At 35.5% G+C, this 19,798-nt stretch overlaps 3 protein-coding genes across 7 annotated transcripts; 2 read left to right on the top strand and 1 right to left on the bottom strand.

Annotated features, from left to right (window-relative positions):
- Positions 1-420: 420 nt before the first annotated feature.
- On the bottom strand, positions 421-3,614 carry IPK2A (inositol polyphosphate kinase 2 alpha). Of its 2 annotated transcripts, none has more exons than XM_021430136.2 (2): positions 3,191-3,614; positions 421-2,124 (listed from the first exon to the last, which is right to left on the bottom strand). In XM_021430136.2, the coding sequence occupies exon 2, from the start codon at positions 2,121-2,123 to the stop codon at positions 1,206-1,208; it is 918 nt and encodes a 305-aa protein (XP_021285811.1). In that variant the 5' UTR covers position 2,124; positions 3,191-3,614; the 3' UTR covers positions 421-1,205. The 2 variants fall into 2 exon arrangements, with proteins under 2 accessions (XP_021285811.1, XP_021285810.1); XM_021430135.2 differs by having other exon boundaries at positions 426-2,150; positions 3,191-3,604.
- A 424-nt stretch (positions 3,615-4,038) lies between these two features.
- LOC110417673 (Amidase family protein) lies at positions 4,039-9,779 on the top strand. Of its 4 annotated transcripts, none has more exons than XM_021430133.2 (12): positions 4,039-4,695; positions 5,576-5,677; positions 5,775-5,999; positions 6,081-6,163; positions 6,243-6,343; positions 6,745-6,868; positions 6,965-7,119; positions 7,322-7,458; positions 7,572-7,742; positions 7,944-8,168; positions 8,513-8,586; positions 8,684-8,841. In XM_021430133.2, the coding sequence occupies exons 1-12, from the start codon at positions 4,447-4,449 to the stop codon at positions 8,706-8,708; spliced, it is 1,671 nt and encodes a 556-aa protein (XP_021285808.1). In that variant the 5' UTR covers positions 4,039-4,446; the 3' UTR covers positions 8,709-8,841. The 4 variants fall into 4 exon arrangements, 2 of the variants coding, with proteins under 2 accessions (XP_021285808.1, XP_021285807.1); XR_002445342.2 differs by having other exon boundaries at positions 4,043-4,695; positions 7,944-8,368; positions 8,684-8,702; XM_021430132.2 differs by lacking the exon at positions 8,513-8,586 and adding an exon at positions 9,040-9,779 and having other exon boundaries at positions 4,052-4,695; positions 8,684-8,917.
- A 3,019-nt stretch (positions 9,780-12,798) lies between these two features.
- TUDOR1 (TUDOR-SN protein 1) lies at positions 12,799-19,496 on the top strand. The gene is made up of 17 exons (XM_021430568.2): positions 12,799-12,992; positions 13,395-13,569; positions 13,861-13,935; positions 14,034-14,147; positions 14,232-14,336; positions 14,450-14,656; positions 14,759-14,974; positions 15,054-15,161; positions 15,954-16,124; positions 16,234-16,431; positions 16,510-16,875; positions 16,973-17,203; positions 17,279-17,467; positions 17,539-17,619; positions 17,697-17,891; positions 18,342-18,719; positions 18,952-19,496. The coding sequence occupies exons 2-17, from the start codon at positions 13,411-13,413 to the stop codon at positions 19,144-19,146; spliced, it is 2,988 nt and encodes a 995-aa protein (XP_021286243.1). The 5' UTR covers positions 12,799-12,992; positions 13,395-13,410; the 3' UTR covers positions 19,147-19,496.
- The last annotated feature ends 302 nt before the right edge of the window (positions 19,497-19,798 follow it).

The raw sequence follows: 19,798 nt of genomic DNA, 5'->3' as shown, positions 1-19,798 counted from the left end.
AAAATTTTTTATAAAAATTAAAATTTTAATCACGTATATTTATAAAAATTAATATTTTAATCACTAAATTATTAAAAACCTGATATGGTTTTTTTCTATCACACAAGTGGTGTATTCATATTATCTCATCTGTCATGTGATTAAATATTCACTACCGTGAAAAGATAGTCAATCAGCAGTGAAAAAATGGGTCAATAAGCCATTAATTTCTAATTATTGAATAATAAAAACATTAGTTTTTATACACATTGACAACCAAAATGTAATTTTTTAAAATTTTAAAATTGAAATGATTAAAACAAAGATTGTCGAAGAGTTAAATGATCAAATTGGGTAATTTATTTTTTATTTTATTTTTAATTTTGTGATTTTCTTCTATGTGTATGCTTTCATGCCACCCGACAGGTTATAGATGCGTACACTAGTAATCTCACCAGAAAATAAGATCATGTGCGGATATAAATACGGAAGAAATCTAACAGCCAAAAGAGGAATATTGTGGTAAGCTTCATAAAACACAGCAGGAAAAGGAATAGATTCCCATACAAACAAAACCAGCATCTACCTCAGAGCTCAATCCCCTGGAAATCCTTAGACCCATGACAGAATTCCAGTCAAAGATTGCTATTATATGTTACCAAGCATTCCGGTAAGCTTCACAGAACGTTTTGACAAATTCAGATTATGAAGCACAAAAAAGATGCTCAAAAGAAAGTGGGAGTGACTTAGATATGATATTCCAGGAACTCCGTAGAGGGTCCCCATCATCATAACTTGTTTACGACTTTTTGACAGCATTGCTTCATGCTGTGGACCGTGACGCATATACTGGCTTTTTAAGCTTTCCACCACTGTCAATCCCTAGAAAGATTTTCTTGTAAGCCACTTTTCTTTTTACTGTCAGCCCTCTAGACAATGCATGATCAAGCTTTGCATTCTAGTTACATCTGCCATGAGAAACAAATTGAAACTACAGTGCTATGTTGAAAATGATACAATTGCAAAGAAATTGGTCTTCATTACGGAAAATCTTATTGAAACAAAACTAACAATCTCTCTAAACAATTAAGATGCAGCCTCTTTGCAAATTATTCAAATCTAAACCCAAGAAAATCACAAAATTCCTCAGTTTGCATGGAAGGAAGCAGCAGTCTAACAGACCAGAAACAAAACTAAGAACTGAGGAAATGTGCTTTTTTTCAACTCTACCAGTAATTGCTGTTGTTAGTACAATAGCATTTCTTCTCCGATTCCATAAAACAAGCTTTGATTGAGGATTCCTTTGAGCTGGAGAGAATCTCAGACACAAACTTTATCAAAGAACAGAGTCCACCCAGGAAGTTATGATCAATAACATCTCTGCCTTCCACAACATGAGCAAAATCTATGAGTTTAACTTCAGCAACTGAAGTCCTTCCTTTCAAAACCGATTCCTTATCAAACAGGATGAGAACTGAACATGAATGAAAATGGTAAATTGTTTGATTCTCAAACCATGCTTTCAGCTCCAATAATTGTTCCAAAATCCCCGCAGAACCACCATATACAATAGGAGCAAGAGAACAATCTGGGTTCTCATTTGAACCAATAGAAGAATTTGATGAAACAAACTTTCTCAGAACTAATCTAACATTATCAGCAGTAAAACTCTGGACTTGTTTCTTTTCCGGCTTCCAGAATCCTGATTCCTTGCTTTCATATATCTGCAACCCAGATATTCTAAAACCTAGGGACACAGTGGTGGTTTTTCTATCCTTCTCAAGGCACTTTTGGATGTAGTCCTCAGATGCTTCAGGGTACCATGTTCTGGAACCAATCTTAACATCCATAATCGATGGACTACGGTGATTTGCGGCTAAATCTTGCAAGACCAGGTGGGGGCGAAAGCCAGACCCATCAGATGCCTCCAAATCTTGAGTGCCATAGAACACAGGAAAAAATCTGCGGATGTGGTCTGGAACACGAGTATCAGAAGAGAAGGATTTATAGAAGGCCAGCTCCTTGGAGCCACGTTCATCATCCAGGAGAGGCTTGTAGAAATGTCCCAAATTATCTATGACGGGGCCAAGGTTCCCATTAATGGCTCGGTGCCCTGCAACCTGATGCTCTGGAACCTTAAGCATACTGTAGAAACTAGAAAGTATGACAACCTGATAACAAGTATGAAATTTCTTCACTCAATATACGCTTCTTTTCAACAATCAATAAACAAGACCATCGCTTTTGATTCTTCAGCAATTATGGGCCCAGCCCCCAAAGCCACTTTAAGGCTAAAACTTTTGAAAACTCAAGAAGAAGTTATTTCCATAAAAGAGATCGACAGAATACATTCTCTCTTATCTACAGACTAAAGAACAGGCAACTAGAAGACATCTAAAAGAGAAAGGACGGCTATAACCTTATCCCAAAGAAATGCCGTCTCCTTCATGTTTATAAAACCAGGCATAATCAATCACACAGTATCTTATAAAGCAAATATGCAACCAGATATATTTGGGACAACATCCCCAAATTCTTCAAAGAAAAGCAAAGGGAGGACCCAAGGGAAAGAAATAGTTTGGAGTTATGAACCAGTTCGCTATTCATTTTTGCCAAAGTAAAGGTTTAAACTTGTAAACTACAATAAAACCTTGAAATTTAACTTCCACAGCTATACAATTCCAAACACCCTTCAGCTAATAGTTGGTATACAATTAAACAAAAAATGCATTAAATATCAAATTAACCCAGGGAAATTTGGCCAAAGTCCAAGTTCCTTCAACTGATTAATGAAGGCATATCCATCAAAGCAGTAGCAGCACAATGACATTGTTCTTTACCCTTCTGCTGCATTTTAGATTCTTCACTCATTCAATGCATTCTATCCTAATAGAAGCTTTTTAACAGCAAATCCCAAATTTATCTTTCAACAAGAAATACAATAAAATGTGGGCTAAATCAGCAATTTTAGTTCATCTTTTGCTTCTCATATTTTAATAACTAAACCTAATCTCTTTTGAATTAATTCGTTGTACTTCCATTGCAAGAATTTTCTTCAACCCGACAATCAAACCTACCAATCAAAAACTTGGAAACCTTATCTAACATCAAACACCAATAATACGAATCGACCAAAAAAATATTCACAAATAAATGAAAATCTGAACAATCGGAAGAGATCAACAGGAAGCGTAAAATAAGATCAACTTACAGTTGAAAAAGATGGAGCTTTAGCAGAGGTAGAATTACGGTCAGTGCAGGCTTACGTTAATTTTAAGAGACAATCCCAGGTTGAAAATGGAAATAGGAGCACCGAAGGCCGTCTCTCGGCACTGGGATCTGAACCCCCTTTTTGAAGTAATCTAGTGTGTGGATGTGCAGGGAAGACGATAACGTTGGTCAAAGACTCAAAGTCCACGGAGACTGCTTATTTTCAAGTTGATCCGGCTGTAAGCTGCCTCACTTCCTTTCTTCTACAGAGAGAATCCAAGATTCCCAAAGGCTCTTCTTCTTATCTAAATCATTTTATTCTCAGCTCCTTTTGGGGAGAGAGTTACTTCATTAATCTTATCCAAGATTTTATTCTTCACTTCATAATCTTTCAAAAGCTTTAATCGTCTTCGATAAGCAATCAGACAAGCATAAAGATTTTATTCTGTACATGTAATTTTTCAAAAGCTTTAATAATAAATAAAAATAAATCATTATAGCAATTCTTATATTATTTTATCGACTTATTATATAATAATTATTTTATTTAATTTAATTTTCATAAAATAATCATTTTATTTCATTTTACAAGTTTAACGTGAAAGTATACGCATAACTATCTTTTAATTGAATTATTTAATTACATATCATAGTATCAAAAATTGGTCTTTATTAGTAGAAATTCAAATCCAGGTTTGGGTGTGAAATCATTTTGACTAAAGAAAGCACGTAATTTGTGGTTATTATCTTCATTGGTGTTTTTATTTTATTTATTTTTTAAAAAAATTGTGTGTAGAAACCCATCACTATTATGTTATTAAAGTCTCTGATCGCATGAAGAGAAAGTAGTCAAGGCCAAAAACTCGAGAGAAAGCACAAGAACCTCTCATAGCAGACACCAAACAAAAATTCTGCTGCTCACAAATCAAGAGTCACCCAAAAATCAACAAGAAGAACACAAAGTTTAACCAAGCTTATGCTTGACAGAGAAGATACAGCCGTGGAAGTGGTGAAATCTGTCTTTTTATCTTTAATAATTCCAAAACAACTCGAAGACCAGACAAGCAAAGAATTAATCTTTTGACTTGGTGACTGGACTTTCAATGCTCCAATGCCGGTGGAGTAACATGTTGATGTTGTCAAAGAAATTAAACGCCTTGACACTGCAGCTAGTCTTAGCTTACTTTATTATCTATCGTTAGGGCCAAACAACTAGGCGAGGCACAGAAATTCCATCGCACTTTTACTTAGAATTCCATGGCGGTGATGAAGGGACCAAGGCCAACACCTCCCGGTAACATGGCAGCTAGTTTTCTTGACATGTGTCCGGTCATGTCATTTCGGTTACGACGTTTCATGTCCTCCCTCGTGTTGATACTCTTGTCTTCCCTCGCGGTTTGTTCAGCTTTCCTGTCAGAGTTCCAACGCCAGCAAGATAGTACCAGCAACAGCTCACCTGTTTTGCAGGCGTCACATCGTCTTCTAGCTAACATTTGCCCAAAAATGGTACAATCTCTCTCTGTCTCGTCGAATTTCTTTTGCCATTATGTAGTGGAGTATTAACTCTTCCTGGAAATTGACTAGCGACGCGTAAAAGAGAGGTCAATTGATTAAAATTGTGATCAAACAACGAAAGGTCCAGTTTGTAGGCTGATACAGAACTTTGGTTAAGTCAGAGATGGGTTGTGCGTGCTTTGATACTTAAATTTTGTTCCTATTTGCAATATGATCAAAGCTTCCATACAAGATAGTCCAGGATTAGTGTCAGAATCTTCTGTCTGGTACTTTTTTCTGGTTATGATTGATCATAATTCATAAGTTCTGAGGAACTAATACTTACTACCAGAATCTTCTTTTAGACACTTGAAAGAACATAAAACAGCGAGCGTTAGCCCATCTCGAGTTGAGTTGAGTGGTTTATTTCTCAATGGAACTTCTTTTCTCTCTTTTTTTCCCTTTCCGATTTGGGCTCTCCATCCTTAGGATAGCTTTAGAAGACAAAGCTTGAGTTAACTTCAGGCCTGTATACTGCGTGTTTTGGATTTTGGCATGTCCTTGACTGCCATTGCGATGTGCAACCTATACAGGATAACATGTGCTTTAGACCTTTTGATGCTCTGATGAAAGCACATCAGACATGGATCCTTGATTCTCTCTCTCTCTTAAATTACCTTCTTCATAGGACATGTTTCCCCTTTTACACAACATCTATAAAACAGGTGAAAACTTGCAAAAATTTCTGGGATTTGTTCTTTCAGAAGGTTATGGTTCATTCCCCGTATCATTGTGTCCACGTAATAAATACATCAGAAGCAAATACAAGGCACTGACGATTTACTCTATTTGATAACCTTATTTTGTGGAATTTCTCTTGTGCTTTGGCCAGGACGCTGAAAATAGCAGTGAATGCTCAAAAAAGGTTGTTGAAGTTTCACAAATTAGATGTGCATTGGCATTATTGGATGCTAACTTCTTTAATGATACTAAGGTGATGAATTCAGCATTATGGTTTCATTTTGAATAATCCTTCGCAAAGTGGCTGTGGTTGTAACTAATTTTATTGTCTTTAATTTAATTTCTCTTAGGTGCTTGAGATTGCAAAGGCTGCAAAAGAGTTCAATATTCCCATAGTAAGAGCCAACAGAAAGTTAGTGGCTTCTGCTAATGGTGGCCTGCATAATCCTTCTCCTTTGGTTTTTAATCCTGAGTGGAGCAAGGAGCAATCACAAGGCAAGGCCGGTAGATTTAATCATCCTTTGACTCTGGGCATTCAAAGACCAAAGAATGAAGAAGATATAGCCTTCATGAGTGTGAGTCAGTTGATGCTCCTGTAGCAAGGAATCATTAGCTATGATCTAATTTTGTGTATGACCTTCTCTGGTCTTTATCAGGTTCTTGAGCTAGGAGAACTCATCAAGACAAAACAGATTACTTCCGAGGAGCTTACAAGAATTTTTCTGAAGAGATTAAAGAGGTACGAAGAAATAACATCTCCGTGCTATCTATCTTCCTTTTGTCCAACAAACATTGATTGCTTACTGCTAAAATACCAGGTACAATCCAGTACTTGAAGCTGTGATTACTTATACTGAAGATTTAGCTTACAAGCAAGCTCAAGAAGCTGACAAATTGCTCTCCAAAGGAGTGTATTTAGGTACCTGTAACAATTTGCTGCATTATGATTTATACTTTACGATTACTTGCCATCTTTGCCGTTAAAATTAATGTTTTATTATGTATTGGCTCTCAACACATCTTTCCACAGAACTTTCTGGTAGAATATGTATTTGTAATAATATATTTTAATGTTAATCTTTACTTTTTACGAACATTCACTGCTTTTCCCTTGTTCTCCCCCTTCCAGCCTCCTATCTCCTTTTCCCAGTTTTTGCTGGCTGTTCTGCTTATGTTTTTTTCTTGTTCTGGTTACATTATTTATCCAATTTTTATGAACTGTTGGGAAATGCTTGTGGGTCAGCAAATTAGCTCTTTATGTATTACTTTATAGTCAAATTGCCACTTGGTTCAAGAATTAAAATTTTGTTGTTGGTTTAGGACCTCTCCATGGCATCCCTTATGGATTGAAGGATATAATCTCAGTACCTCATTACAATACAACTTGGGGTTCAACAACTTTCAAAAATCAAATGCTTAACATGGAAGCCTGGGTATATAAGAGGTATTATTAAACATCATCGAAATTATTATGAACTTCATTGAGAATGTATTTTTTTATTCAGAATAACTTATTCACTCTTATGAACTCTCAATGCAGGTTAAAATCTGCAGGGGCAGTTCTTGTTGCAAAGCTTGTTACTGGATCACTGGCATATGATGACATCTGGTTCGGTGGAAGGACTAAGAACCCATGGAATATTGAGGAATTCTCTACAGGTTCATCAGCTGGGCCTGCTGCCTGCACCGCAGCTGGTATTTTTTATTTTTATTTCCATTTATTATGTTTCTCAGACAAAGTTATAATAAGCATGAGATGATGTCAGAGAAATAGCATTTCTAGGACTAACAATCTTTCCCACAATCAAAACGACCAAAGGTGTAGGACTCATTATAAGAAGTACTACCTAAACCAGACATACCTCGCTTCATCTAAGTTATTAAGTTCATGTTTCAGGTATGGTTCCATTTGCAATTGGTTCAGAAACAGCTGGGTCCATTACCTTCCCTGCAGCTCGGTGTGGAGTGACAGCATTGCGGCCAACTTTTGGCACAGTTGGAAGAACTGGTGTAATGAGCATATCAGAAAGCTTGGTAATTTCACTACATTAGAGACATCTGCTTTGGGCTTTGAGCCAAACTATCCAGCCTCAAGTTTTGCTCTGGGGGTGAGATTTTTGTAACTTTCAATGCTCCCTGTTTGTCAGGATAAGCTTGGTCCATTCTGTAGATATGCTGCCGATTGTGCAGTTATTCTGGATGCCATCAGAGGGAAAGATCCTGATGATCAGTCATCAAGAGACATTCCCTTTGGTGACCCATTCTCAGTTGACATCACAAAGCTTACAGTTGGTTATCTTGAAGATGCTGACAAGGAGGTACTATTTCGGAAACATGTGACTAAATCTAAAGTTTGTTATATGAGAGATGCACAATAAATAAATAAAAACAACATAGGTCATAATCACTATGAATTATTCATTTTTTTAATTCATTGAACTGCAATATTATATTTTTTTTGTTATTTGGTAGAACTATAATAGAATTTAAATAATAAGGCCTGACCTTTTTAACACCAGGTTGTTCATGTGCTTGAGTCGAAGGGTGTTAAGATGGTTCCTTTCAAGCTGAATTATACTGTCAACTCTGTTCAAGGTATCCTAAATTTCACAATGGATGTTGACATGTTGGCCCACTTTGATGAATGGCAACGCTCTGGGAAGGATGATGAGTATGAAACTCAAGATCAATGGCCTCTTGAATTACGTCGGGCACGTGTAGTTTCAGCTGTGGACTATGTCCAGGTTTGTTGTTTGCTATCCGATTATTGATTGATATTATAGTTGGTGAAAGCTGATATTTAACACACATTTTCTAATGATCTATTGGAAGACAAAAGCTTCTATTACTTTCAGTTTTGAGTAGGGAAATAGGCTCCAAAATATGAATATGTGGGACAAAGATAGATATGAACCACTGAGGCATAACCTTGTTCTTTAAGGAGGTCAGTTTGTGTTGGCTATGAATATTCCAAATTGTAGAAAGGACAATTAATTTTGTGTAATTTCCATGGAAAACTTTCAGATTCTTTCTTGCATTTTCAATTTCAAATTAATAAGTTAATTTTAACTAAAGTGTTAATACTCAGAAAAGCATCAGCAGGAATGCATTCAAAGCAGGAGAGCAAGGTCTAATAGTAGCTCATCTGGTCCGTGGCACTGGGTAGTGCTTAATCCAAGAACTAGAGAGAAAAGAGAGAACCATTTCTCATTTTCTGGCATTGTTTCTATATATTCAGTATTCGCATGTATGTCCACAGGCACAAAGAGCTCGGGGAAAGTTAATCCGAGACGTGAAAGAAAGTTTTACTGTGGATGCATTCATTGGAAATGCAACTGATTGGGAGCGAGTATGCATGGGAAATCTTGTAGGTTTGCCAGTAATTGTTGTACCGACTGGGTTCACTAACATATCTAATCCACCTTCAAATGGTACTCGTAGAAGAACCACGGTCAACACGGGCATTTATGCTCCTCCGAACCATGATCACATTGTAAGCTCCCTATTCCGCAGCCTTAATATATCAGTTAAAAACGTCTGGTTGATGATAGAATGTAGTTACTGTCATCAGAAAAATCTTTGTACTTGAACCGTTTTTTGTTTCTTTTGATGCAGGCATTAGCATTGGCAATGGCTTACCAGTCTGTCACAAATCACCATAAGCAGCGCCCTCCCATTGATGATCTTGGACCAAATGACACAATTCCGAATCCGCCCACAGTTACCATCCCTCCTAGACGCTAGCATCATAAAGAAATTCTATATGCAAAAGAACTTGAGTGCTTACTTTGCAATTCTCAAGCCAGCTCCATCATTTAACGTGATGTTGAAGAAAAATCTCATGGAAATGGAATGATTACTGATACCCCCTCAGTAAAGCTAGAGGCAGTTGAAAAAACCTCTGAAGCAAAAAGGAAACAAGTCCCTGTTGTGGTTCTTTTTCTCTGTTTCCTTCTTTTTACCGTCTCGTGATTCTGTTTTTGTGATGCTGATTAAAAATATGGATAATCTTCCCTCCGCAAGCACAAGTAGATTCCCGAAACATGAAACAGTAATTTTAGGCAGGAAGTTATGCAGGCGCTATCCGTGTCCCTCGCGCACCAACTTTATTCCTTTTGCCCATGCCGTCTAACAATGAGAATCCACAAATAAGCATTGTGGCCGCCCTTGCCTTTTCTTTCAGGGACAAGTAGTTTAGAATACTTTTCTAAGATTGTATGTGTTTACTTGCTTGGAGTCAACCACGTGTTCAATGTGCTGCGCAATTGAACTAAAAGGTAGTTCAGAAATTCTTCACGGCCCTGGAAGAGGTTGAGAGTTCACTTATTTAGTTTTTAAGTTCTAACCACTTATAATTTATTAGAAACTTAAGTATCTGTTTGATCCAATTTTTTTTTAAATTATCTATTTTTTAAAAGTGACAATAAGATTAATTGGGATTTAAAAAATTCTTTAAAAAATTATTTTTTAAGAAAAATAAATCTAAAAAAAAAACTTTAAAAAAAGTTTCAAAGATGAGTTTTTCTTTTCTTCTTTCAAAACTACATCAGTTATTAAGAGGATTTTTCTTTTTTTTTTTCTAAAAGTATCATTGTCTATTAAAAGTAATCTTAATATTACCTTCTCAAAAAACACCTCTTATTTTTTTGTTATGATTTATTATTAATTATAAATTTTATGTTAAATAAAATACTTATTATATTTTTAAAAATTTATTTTAAATAGATAAAAAATAAATTTAATTTTTTTCATTATAAATAAAAGAATTTATAATTAATAAAAAATTATTTATTAAATACATTTTATGATAATTTTAACAAAAAGTAAAACTTATAGAAGTTGCTTTACTAAATAATTTATTTTAAAAAAAACTTATTAAAAAATTTTATCAAATAATCTTAATTTAATTTTAAAAATTATTATTTTTATAAAAAATCATATCAATTTTTAAATTTAAAAAATCAAATCAAATAAGACGGTCGGACTGTTAAACCTAAACTAGACGGCCATGGCAGAGCTTGTTGTCAGCTTCTTTTCAACCCAAGTTTTTCTGCTAATATTATATCATTGTTTGAAGACAAAAGATTGATCCTCTCTGTTTGCCCCCTTTTGCTGAAGCAAATTATTATTATCTGGTTCATAGCTCAGGCTTTCACTAGTTCTTGTTAATTGTTATTTTTTATGAAGTTATAAGTATTAATAAATATTAAATTTTAAATTAATTAACAAAACAGTAATATATAATTAGACAAATTCAACATCAAGCTTACGCATTGTAAATTTTGCAGTGTGCACCGTGATATTTGAATTTGAAAATTCAAGATTTTGCCTTCAAAAGGAATATATGGAAGATTTGAACTTTTTTTTTAAACTGTCTTGTAGAGAAAAAGTAAAGAAGCCTTCTACTGATTAGTCTTATTCTCTCGTCTCATTATGTTTTGCCTTTTATTAAATTCTTTATCATATAAAACTCAATTTTTGTTATTATTTTTAATAAATCATAAAGGTTTAAAATTTTTTAAATAAATATTTAAAAATATTGAATTTCAAACTTTTTAAAATATATTTCTGAGATTTTAATTTTATATAATATTTTAAAAATAATAATTAAAATTAAATATATTTTACTAAAAAAATCAAAGAGAGACAAATAAAATACGACAAAAAAGGTGTGACATAAGAAATTAATTTCAAAACATGCTAACTACCAATTTTTTTTTTTAAAAAAAGGAATTCACTGTTTTAAATCTTCACGGCTTTGCCACGAGATTAACTCAATATGGATAAAAGGGCCGATTTATTCTATTGGAATCTTAATAAAGATTAGCCACGTGTCATAACGATTTGATTTGTATTACTTCATTCTGTCCACGTGGACATGGAAATCTTCTTTTTCATTATATTTTTAAAGAAAAAAAAGTACATAAAAGGAACATATAATTGTCATTTTCTCAATAAAAAAATTATGTAATTATGTATATTATCCTTACTTTCTTCCATTATCAATGTGTACGTTAGATATCAATAATGATAAAATGAGAAAAAATAAAAATCTCAAGAAACATGGGATTATGTTTTTATTTTGTCAATGTGTAGCAATCTTTCAATTAATTAACTTTTGTATTCTTTATATATATATATATATATATAAATTGTGAACTAGTAAAAGAAAAGGGTAGAGAGAGTTTCAGTGTGGGAGTCCTGCCTGAATCCACCGTCCTTCCGTTTATATCTTTTTGCAGTTGCACAAAATAGCAAGATAACGGCTTAACGGTGCGCCGTGAAAAAAGCTCAGGGAGTAGCTAGGAGCAGTACTTTTATGTCATCTTTCGGATCTAACCCATCCTATTTACTGTCGGTCAGCAGTCAGCATTAGCATATGCTGTTGGCAGATCGGCTCACTGAACCTACCACTTTTAACAGGAAATAACATGACTTCGCTCCACCTATAAACCTCGATTTGCATTTTACCAATACAAGAATAATAAGATTTCCTTTTTTTTTTATTCAAACCGCACAAAGCCGAAGAATTATTATGATTAACTACTATTATTGAAACTAAAATTTATGTTGTGACAACCTCGGTAACTAGATTGAAAATAATGGACTGACCTTAGCATTTATAATTTTTTGAAAAAATTTTGTAAACAATTATTATTATTCAGTAAAGTCAACCAACGATAGATGTTGAAAATTAATTAATTTCAAATTCAAATAATGTTTTTTTTTCAGCCATCTGTTCATGAAATTTATGTAATTTTACAACTTTATGACATCATTATATTCTTATGTAGACATCATTAAATAGCATGTGATGAATTTTTAAATTTAAAAAGAAAGTGATATGCATATATATTTTAATAATATGTTTGTTTTATTTTAATTAGTTTATTCATAAGTTATTTATTGAGTAGTTCTTTCCATCTTGGTACAAAGTAGAAACCAGCTCAACTACTACTACTGCTTTAACTCATTATTATCAACTAAGTATTTTAAGTCACGTATCTAATATATTTACTTTTCTTTGTAATTTAATGGAAAAATATATATATAAAAAACACTTTAACCAATTAGTACCTAGTTTTATTATATAATTAATCTCGGTAGAAATTAAAATTAACTTTAAATTCAACCAAAACTCGCGGCAACTTGGGCATTAATTAAAACGAGGTAGTTTTTAGGAAGAGGTAAAATCTGGCACAGGCATTAATTAAAAAGTCTAATCTAAAACCCCCAAATCAGAAATCAGCGTCACTATTGTCAACTTTAAAATTGTACCTATCTCGTGGCATCCCATGTAAATTTTTCTAAGAACGGAGGGCATATATATAGCCCACCTCGCCTAGCTCTCTGTTTATAAATCGCTCCCTCTCAACACGGTCTCTAGTTTCTTTCCTGCCTCTCTCTCTATTGCCGTCTCTCTTTCCTCCTTTGTGTTTTTATTTTTTTTTAATTTATTTTTTCTCTGAATAATACGGAGAAAATAATAAGCGGAGCCTAATTGAAAATTTTCAATATTTATTTTTCGATAGATCCAATAAGGCTCTAGTTTTTCTCGGCTGATCCAGGTAAAACCCAAGACCGATAATTCTCGACTTTTTTTTTTGGTATTAGATCTCTTTCTTTTGCATTGCTATAATCTGATTTTACATGCAAAGATTTTAATCACGATTTTGTATATGCGTTCTTTTACTTTAAAATTCTATTTGTTTTTACTTGGCTCTCGTTCGATCAAATGACAGATCAAGGCGTTTTAAGCCGATTCTGTTATTAATATTTTAACCTTTCGTCGATGCATGTAGAGTTTTATAAGATTAAACGATGAATTTTCGTTCGGTTTGATGTTGCGGTGAATCCGATGTTACAGATCTGGAAAATTTTTTAGTTCTGTTATTTAGAGCGTTGATATTTTTTGCTTGTTTATGGAAATAATGATGTTAAAAGTGGAGTGTTTGGTAATTTTGGTGTAGATCTTAGCTGTTGAGAATGGCGGCATCAACAGCTGGGGGCACGGGATGGTACAAAGGGAGAGTCAAAGCAGTTCCGTCGGGGGATTGCTTGGTAGTAATGGCTATGTCCACTAACAGACCAGGACCTGCTCCTGAGAAAACCATTACCTTGGCATCTCTTATTGCTCCTAGACTGGTAAAGCTCATTTGAATATACTTCTGCGTTTTCCTTCGGTCGCTGTTAAATTTAATGATTTGCATGCTTGTTTAAGATTATCGTGCTGATTAATTTGGTCTTTTGTTTGGATGATGATTTTGTTGAATGAGAGTTACTTTGAGAGTTTATACTTGGTAGTGTTTTTGGTTGTATAATTGCCAAGGTCTAATACAAAAATTTTGGTGCATATCATTTGTGTCAAACTTCCTGCTGATGCTTTTGTTTTTGTGTTTATTTTTTTTCTTGTTTTTCCCTCTGTCTTATTGATAGGCCCGTAGAGGAGGTGTTGATGAGCCATTTGCCTGGGAAAGTAGAGAATATTTGAGGAAGCTCTGCATAGGAAAGGTGCTGCTCCTTTTGAATTATTCTGATCATTGTTGTTATAGATGACATTTGGTGGTTTAGAATAAGAGTGGTTCTAAATTAATTTATTCTTTACTCAGGAGATCACTTTCAGAGTTGAATACGCGGTACCAAGCATTGGCAGAGAATTTGGCTCAGTTTACCTTGGTGACAAAAATGTTGCAATGTTGGTTGTCTCTGAAGGCTGGGCAAAGGTAATTGGCTTTTCAGTTTGTCAAAACACTGGGAAAGGTGAATTTTTTTTTGTTGTATTTACTTTAACTGTCTTGTTTGTGCAGGTTAGGGAGCAAGGACAGCAGAAAGGGGAAGCAAGTCCTTTTCTTGCTGAATTGCTACGTCTTGAAGAGCAAGCCAAGCAACAAGGTCTGGGTCGATGGAGCAAGGTAATCTCTTTTGCATCTGTAACTGTCCATTATAATTTCGATGGTCTCACTGACATAGCAAAGAGTAGCTTTTAAATGATCATGTTGCATGGTCTTTGTAATTGTGGCTGTAGGTACCTGGGGCTGCTGAGGCTGCTATCAGGAATTTACCTCCATCTGCCATCGGTGATCCTGGTAACTTGGATGCCATGGGTCTTCTAGCTGCAAATAAGGGTAGGCCCATGCAAGGCATTGTTGAGCAGGTTCGTGATGGTAGTACCGTTCGAGTCTATTTGCTTCCAGATTTTCAGTTTGTCCAAGTGTTTGTTGCTGGTATCCAGGTACAAGTTCTAAACATTGGTTCAATGGCATTTTTCTAGTTTATTTTCATTTACCATTTGAGTTTGTCTCTTAAGTATCGATTATTTCTCCTGTTTATTTAGTCCCCTTCAATGGGTAGAAGGGCTGCTGTAGAAACTGTTGTTGAAACGGAATTGACCTCAGATGAACAAAATGGAGATGTTTCAGCTGAGCCACGGGCTCCCTTAACATCTGCACAGAGGCTTACGGCCTCATCTGCAGCTTCTGCTGAAGTTGCCCCTGATCCATTTGGAGCAGAAGCTAAATATTTTACAGAAGTCCGTTGTTTGCACAGAGATGTGAGTGAATTAATACCTTAAGTTGACTTGTGTGCATGCATTATTTATAGATAATCTAAATTCAAAGTTTATTTTGTAGGTCCGCATTGTCCTTGAAGGTGTTGACAAGTTCAGCAATTTGATTGGGTCAGTTTATTATCCTGATGGTGAAACGGCAAAAGACCTTGCTTTGGAGCTTGTGGAAAATGTATGTTCTAAGATATTTTTTTGCTACTTGCCTAATATATGTTTTAATCAATGATGTCAACACTGAACGATTATTGCATTATAGTTTGTAGTATTTATATTTAGACTTCACTTCTTAAGCTTTTTGTTCTCTTTTTGCTTGTAAGATATTTATACTCTCAAAAAAAGTTCGATGCTTGATATAATATTACTATTTGCCTTCCAAGAGAATTGTATATGCTTGAACCATCTTTAAAGCTCGCCTTAATTAGTTAAAGAAAGCCTATGTAAAAGAGTTCTTATGTTTGAGTATGGTGTTGGAGCTGTATCTTAATGGTGTTTGTGTAAGAGACTTGATGATTTTCTTCTCTTTTGCTATGTTCTGTTGGTCAAAAAAGTATATTCTTTCTCTATGGCAGATCTTTTACAGACTGGTTTTTCCAGTAACTTTAATCAACAATTGCCTATCTTTTTAACAATTACTGTTATGTACTTTTTTCAAAGCTCTGCTTTAGATCTCCAGCTTAACTTCTCTTTCCTAACCTTTATGCACACTGGATAATTTATGTGCCTTTTCCTTAATTTCTTAGTTCTATGTAGTTGCCATTGGTTTTAGATGCTACATTATGTGATGCCTTGGGTTTATAATCAACTGAACTATTTCTTTGTTTAGCAGACTTCTTTTCATCCCAATATTATTATAAAACGCCCTTGCATCTTTCTTGTCTTGAATTTGTGTTGATATTTTCTGAATTCCCTCTCTTGGTCTGTTCCCCCTCCTCTTTCAACCCAACCAATTTTTCTCAAAATATAGGGTCTAGCAAAATATGTTGAATGGAGTGCTAATATGATGGAAGATGATGCCAAGCGACGGTTGAAGGCTGCAGAGCTTCAAGCCAAGAAGACTCGGCTGAGGATCTGGACAAACTATGTACCCCCAGCTACAAACTCAAAGGCGATTCGTGATCAGAACTTCACAGGAAAGGTAACAGCAACAACCTTTTTAAATTAATTTTTTATGTCATTTGTCTTGTATCACCTGTAGCAGGTTTTTCGTTAATGTCATTTTTTATAATAGTATGATCTCTTCTCAGGTTGTGGAGGTTGTTAGTGGGGATTGCATTATTGTAGCTGATGATTCTGTCCCATATGGAAGTCCTCTTGCAGAGCGACGAGTCAACCTTTCAAGCATTAGATGTCCGAAAATGGGCAATCCTCGTAGAGATGAAAAGCCAGCTGCTTATGCCCGGGAGGCAAGGGAGTTTTTGAGAACACGCCTTATTGGAAAGCAGGTTTGAATACCTTTCTTAAACCTTGTTTTTGTGGTGTTAGGAACCTTTACTTATAATTTGTCAACATGCCTTTGTCAGGTGAATGTTCAAATGGAATATGCTAGGAAGGTCACCATGGCGGATGGAGCTACGGCTACCACTGCACCTGCAGATTCAAGGGTAATGGATTTCGGCTCAGTCTTCCTCATGTCTCCCGTTAAGGGTGATGGTGACGATGCTACTGCAGTAGCCCCGCCCGCAGCTGGTACCCAGCAGCCTGGGTTGAATGTTGCCGAGTTGGTGGTTGGACGTGGCTTTGGCACAGTGATAAGACATAGGGACTTTGAGGAAAGATCAAACTATTATGATGCCCTTTTGGCTGCTGAATCACGTGCTATTTCTGGGAAGAAAGGAATTCATTCTGCCAAGGATCCTCCGGTCATGCACATAACAGACCTTACAACGGTTAGCAATGTGTCCTTTATGTTAATTATTTACTCGCTGGCATAATTCTTCCTCTTATTTGATTTCTAATTTTCATATACCATCTCTCTACTTCCAGTCATCAGCCAAGAAAGCTAGAGATTTCTTGCCATTCCTGCATCGGAGCAGGAGGATTCCAGCCGTTGTGGAATATGTCCTTAGTGGTCATCGTTTTAAGTTGTTGATCCCTAAGGAGACTTGTAGCATTGCTTTTTCATTTTCTGGTGTCAGATGTCCTGGTCGTGATGAGCCTTATTCAGATGAAGCCATAGCACTGATGAGACGAAAGATCATGCAGAGAGATGTGGAGGTATAGGTCTCTCTGAACTGCATGTCTACGTTTTAGTTGTTTTTCTTTTTTAAAAATGAATGTTTTTCTACACAGATTGAAGTGGAAACTGTTGATAGAACTGGGACATTTTTGGGGTCTTTGTGGGAGTCCAGAACCAATATGGCTGTGACACTCCTTGAGGCTGGCCTGGCGAAGCTACAAACTTCATTTGGTGCTGACAGGATTGCTGATGCTCATCTTCTTGAACAGGCTGAGCAATCTGCCAAGAGGCAGAAACTGAAAGTAAGAAGGGGTACATATCTATTATCACCATTGTCCCTTGAATAATGCTAATATAAAATTTTCATTTGTAGATTTGGGAGAACTATGTTGAGGGAGAGGAAGTTTCCAATGGTCCAGCCACTGTTGAAAACAAACAAAAAGAAGTGCTAAAGGTGCTCTAGGAACTCAACTAAGTAATACCATCTGACTGTGTCATGAGCTGGTGAATAACTTCTCTTTTTATTTTCAGGTTGTTGTTACGGAAGTATTGGGTGGTGGAAAATTTTATGTCCAAACAGTTGGTGATCAGAGAGTTTCATCTATTCAGCAACAGCTTGCATCTTTAAATATTCAAGAAGCTCCTGTGATTGGTGCTTTTAACCCTAAGAAGGGTGAATTCGTTCTTGCTCAGTTTAGTATGGATAATTCCTGGAATCGTGCAATGGTGAGTTCAAGTTATTTATTTTGAATCTTTAAGGCTTTGTTTTTTTAATTTTCCTCATCTTCCTTATGTCTTTGTTATGCTGCTGAGGTGTATTGTGGCATCTGGGTTCATACTGTGCTTCTTGTGATTTTGGGAAGAAGGGTGGGGATGGGGGTAGGTAGAAAGTGTCAGTGGATGAACCCTATCACTTGACAGGGAAATGATCACTTAATCTATGGGTAGTGTATCCCCGTATTTTGATTAAATGCTAACGAGCCTTGTTTTCTATTGTAATATATTTAAAGTTAATGGGAGATAATATGGAAGCATGGTTAAATTTTATTTTTTTTCTCGGGTCTGGCTTTTCTGTTTCAGGCTCATGCATCTTTGTATGCCATTTGGTGTTGTGTTTTACTTTCCACTTCTCTTTCTTAGCATAATACTGAATGCATCTTGATTTGATTTGTGAAGGTTGTCAATGCACCTCGAGGAGGAGTTGAATCTCCGAATGACAAGTTTGAAGTGTTTTATCTTGATTATGGGAATCAAGAGGAGGTTCCATACAGTCAATTGCGGGCTCTTGATGCTTCAGTGTCAGCTACTCCTGGGCTTGCTCAGTTATGCAGTCTTGCATTTCTTAAAGTTCCAGGCCTCGAGGATGAATTTGGTACTGAGGCTGCCCAGTTTTTGAGTGAGCAGACCCTAGGGACCTCACTGCAGTTTAGGGCCATGGTAGAGGAAAGGGATGCTTCTGGCGGAAAAGTCAAGGGACAGGGAACTGGTACTGTTCTCATTGTAACTCTCGTTGCTGAGAAGTCAGAGCTTAGCATTAATGCTGCAATGCTTCAGGTTTGAACAAAAGCCCTTTTGCTATTTAACATAACCTCTGTATCTAGTTAGTATACCGATCTTTTCATTAAAAATCTTGATATGTACTTCGATCCTAATAATAGGTTTTGAATATTGCAAAATACACCGTTTGGTTTAAATTGTATTTTGTCATCTCTGGTGGGGGAAACCTGTCCGTATTATTTTACATTTTGTACGTTTATTATTTTCCTTATATAATTGCACTTTTCAGGAGGGACTGGCTAGGTTGGAGAAAAGGAAGAAATGGGAACCTAAGGACAGAAAGTCGGTGCTTGATAGTTTAGAGGCCTTTCAGAACGAGGCCAAAACTGCTAGGCGTGGAATTTGGCAGTATGGAGACGTGGAGTCGGATGACGAGGATACACTTCCTCCTGTCGCAGCTAAGAAGACTGGGGGTCGGCGATAAAATGTAATTTTAGATCACTTTGGGGTGCACCAACGAATGAGTTTAAAGTTATAGGCGTGATCAATTCCCATTGAAGAGTTTTAAGTAAACCCAAGAAATGTTCTCAACCTAAACTTTTGCTTAAATTTTGCCCTTTCTTTTTTTGGTTTTAAATTTTCTTTGTAGCGAGAGGACAATTTTTTTGGGTGCATGTTTAAATAAGGTGAAGTGTAGCATCTCTGTTCTATCTCCGTGCGGGACACTAGGAACCATTTTTTCCCTTGAATAGAGTTTTTTCAAGTATAATCTCTCTTTCTTTTTGGATATTTTTATGGTATGCAAATTTACCCTTTTTTAGGTTCGTTTGGTAATAGTTTGCTTGTGAAAAATTTTCTTGTTTAAAATATTTTATAGGAAATTTAATATTTTTTTTGTTATTTTGTGAACGTGCTTTATCATAACATATTTCCAAAAATTATCAGTTTCATCCATTTTTGGGCAGGATATCATAAAATTGTTAATATTCATCAAAATGTTAAAAAATATTTTATATAATTTAATCTTTATGAAACTGCTTCTAGTGCTCTTAAGTTTGTGTAGCTAGTAATTTGTTTAGACGTCTCGTCTTTATTCTTTATAATTACGTATAAAAAAAAGAACTGCCTGCCAGACT

This window comes from Theobroma umbraticum, unplaced genomic scaffold, assembly GCF_002168275.2.
Source record: "Theobroma umbraticum cultivar Fairchild unplaced genomic scaffold, ASM216827v3 scaffold_50.0, whole genome shotgun sequence".
NCBI lineage: Eukaryota > Viridiplantae > Streptophyta > Magnoliopsida > Malvales > Malvaceae > Theobroma > Theobroma umbraticum.
Note: the sequence above shows the minus strand (reverse complement) of the source record. Positions and strands in the feature narration are given on the sequence as shown.

What these genes read in the sequence shown, in the direction of transcription:
- LOC110417673 (XM_021430132.2), top strand. Translation starts at nt 4,447, where the DNA reads ATGGCGGTGATGAAGGGACCAAGGCCAACACCTCCCGGTAACATGGCA. An exon ending in CTAACATTTGCCCAAAAATG is followed by an intron (nt 4,696 to 5,575) that starts GTACAATCTCTC and finishes TGCTTTGGCCAG; the next exon opens with GACGCTGAAAATAGCAGTGA. An exon ending in CTCCGAACCATGATCACATT is followed by an intron (nt 8,918 to 9,039) that starts GTAAGCTCCCTA and finishes CTTTTGATGCAG; the next exon opens with GCATTAGCATTGGCAATGGC.
- TUDOR1 (XM_021430568.2), top strand. Translation starts at nt 13,411, where the DNA reads ATGGCGGCATCAACAGCTGGGGGCACGGGATGGTACAAAGGGAGAGTC. An exon ending in ATCAGAACTTCACAGGAAAG is followed by an intron (nt 16,125 to 16,233) that starts GTAACAGCAACA and finishes ATCTCTTCTCAG; the next exon opens with GTTGTGGAGGTTGTTAGTGG. An exon ending in AACAAAAAGAAGTGCTAAAG is followed by an intron (nt 17,620 to 17,696) that starts GTGCTCTAGGAA and finishes TTTTATTTTCAG; the next exon opens with GTTGTTGTTACGGAAGTATT.
- IPK2A (XM_021430136.2), bottom strand. Translation starts at nt 2,123, where the DNA reads ATGCTTAAGGTTCCAGAGCATCAGGTTGCAGGGCACCGAGCCATTAAT.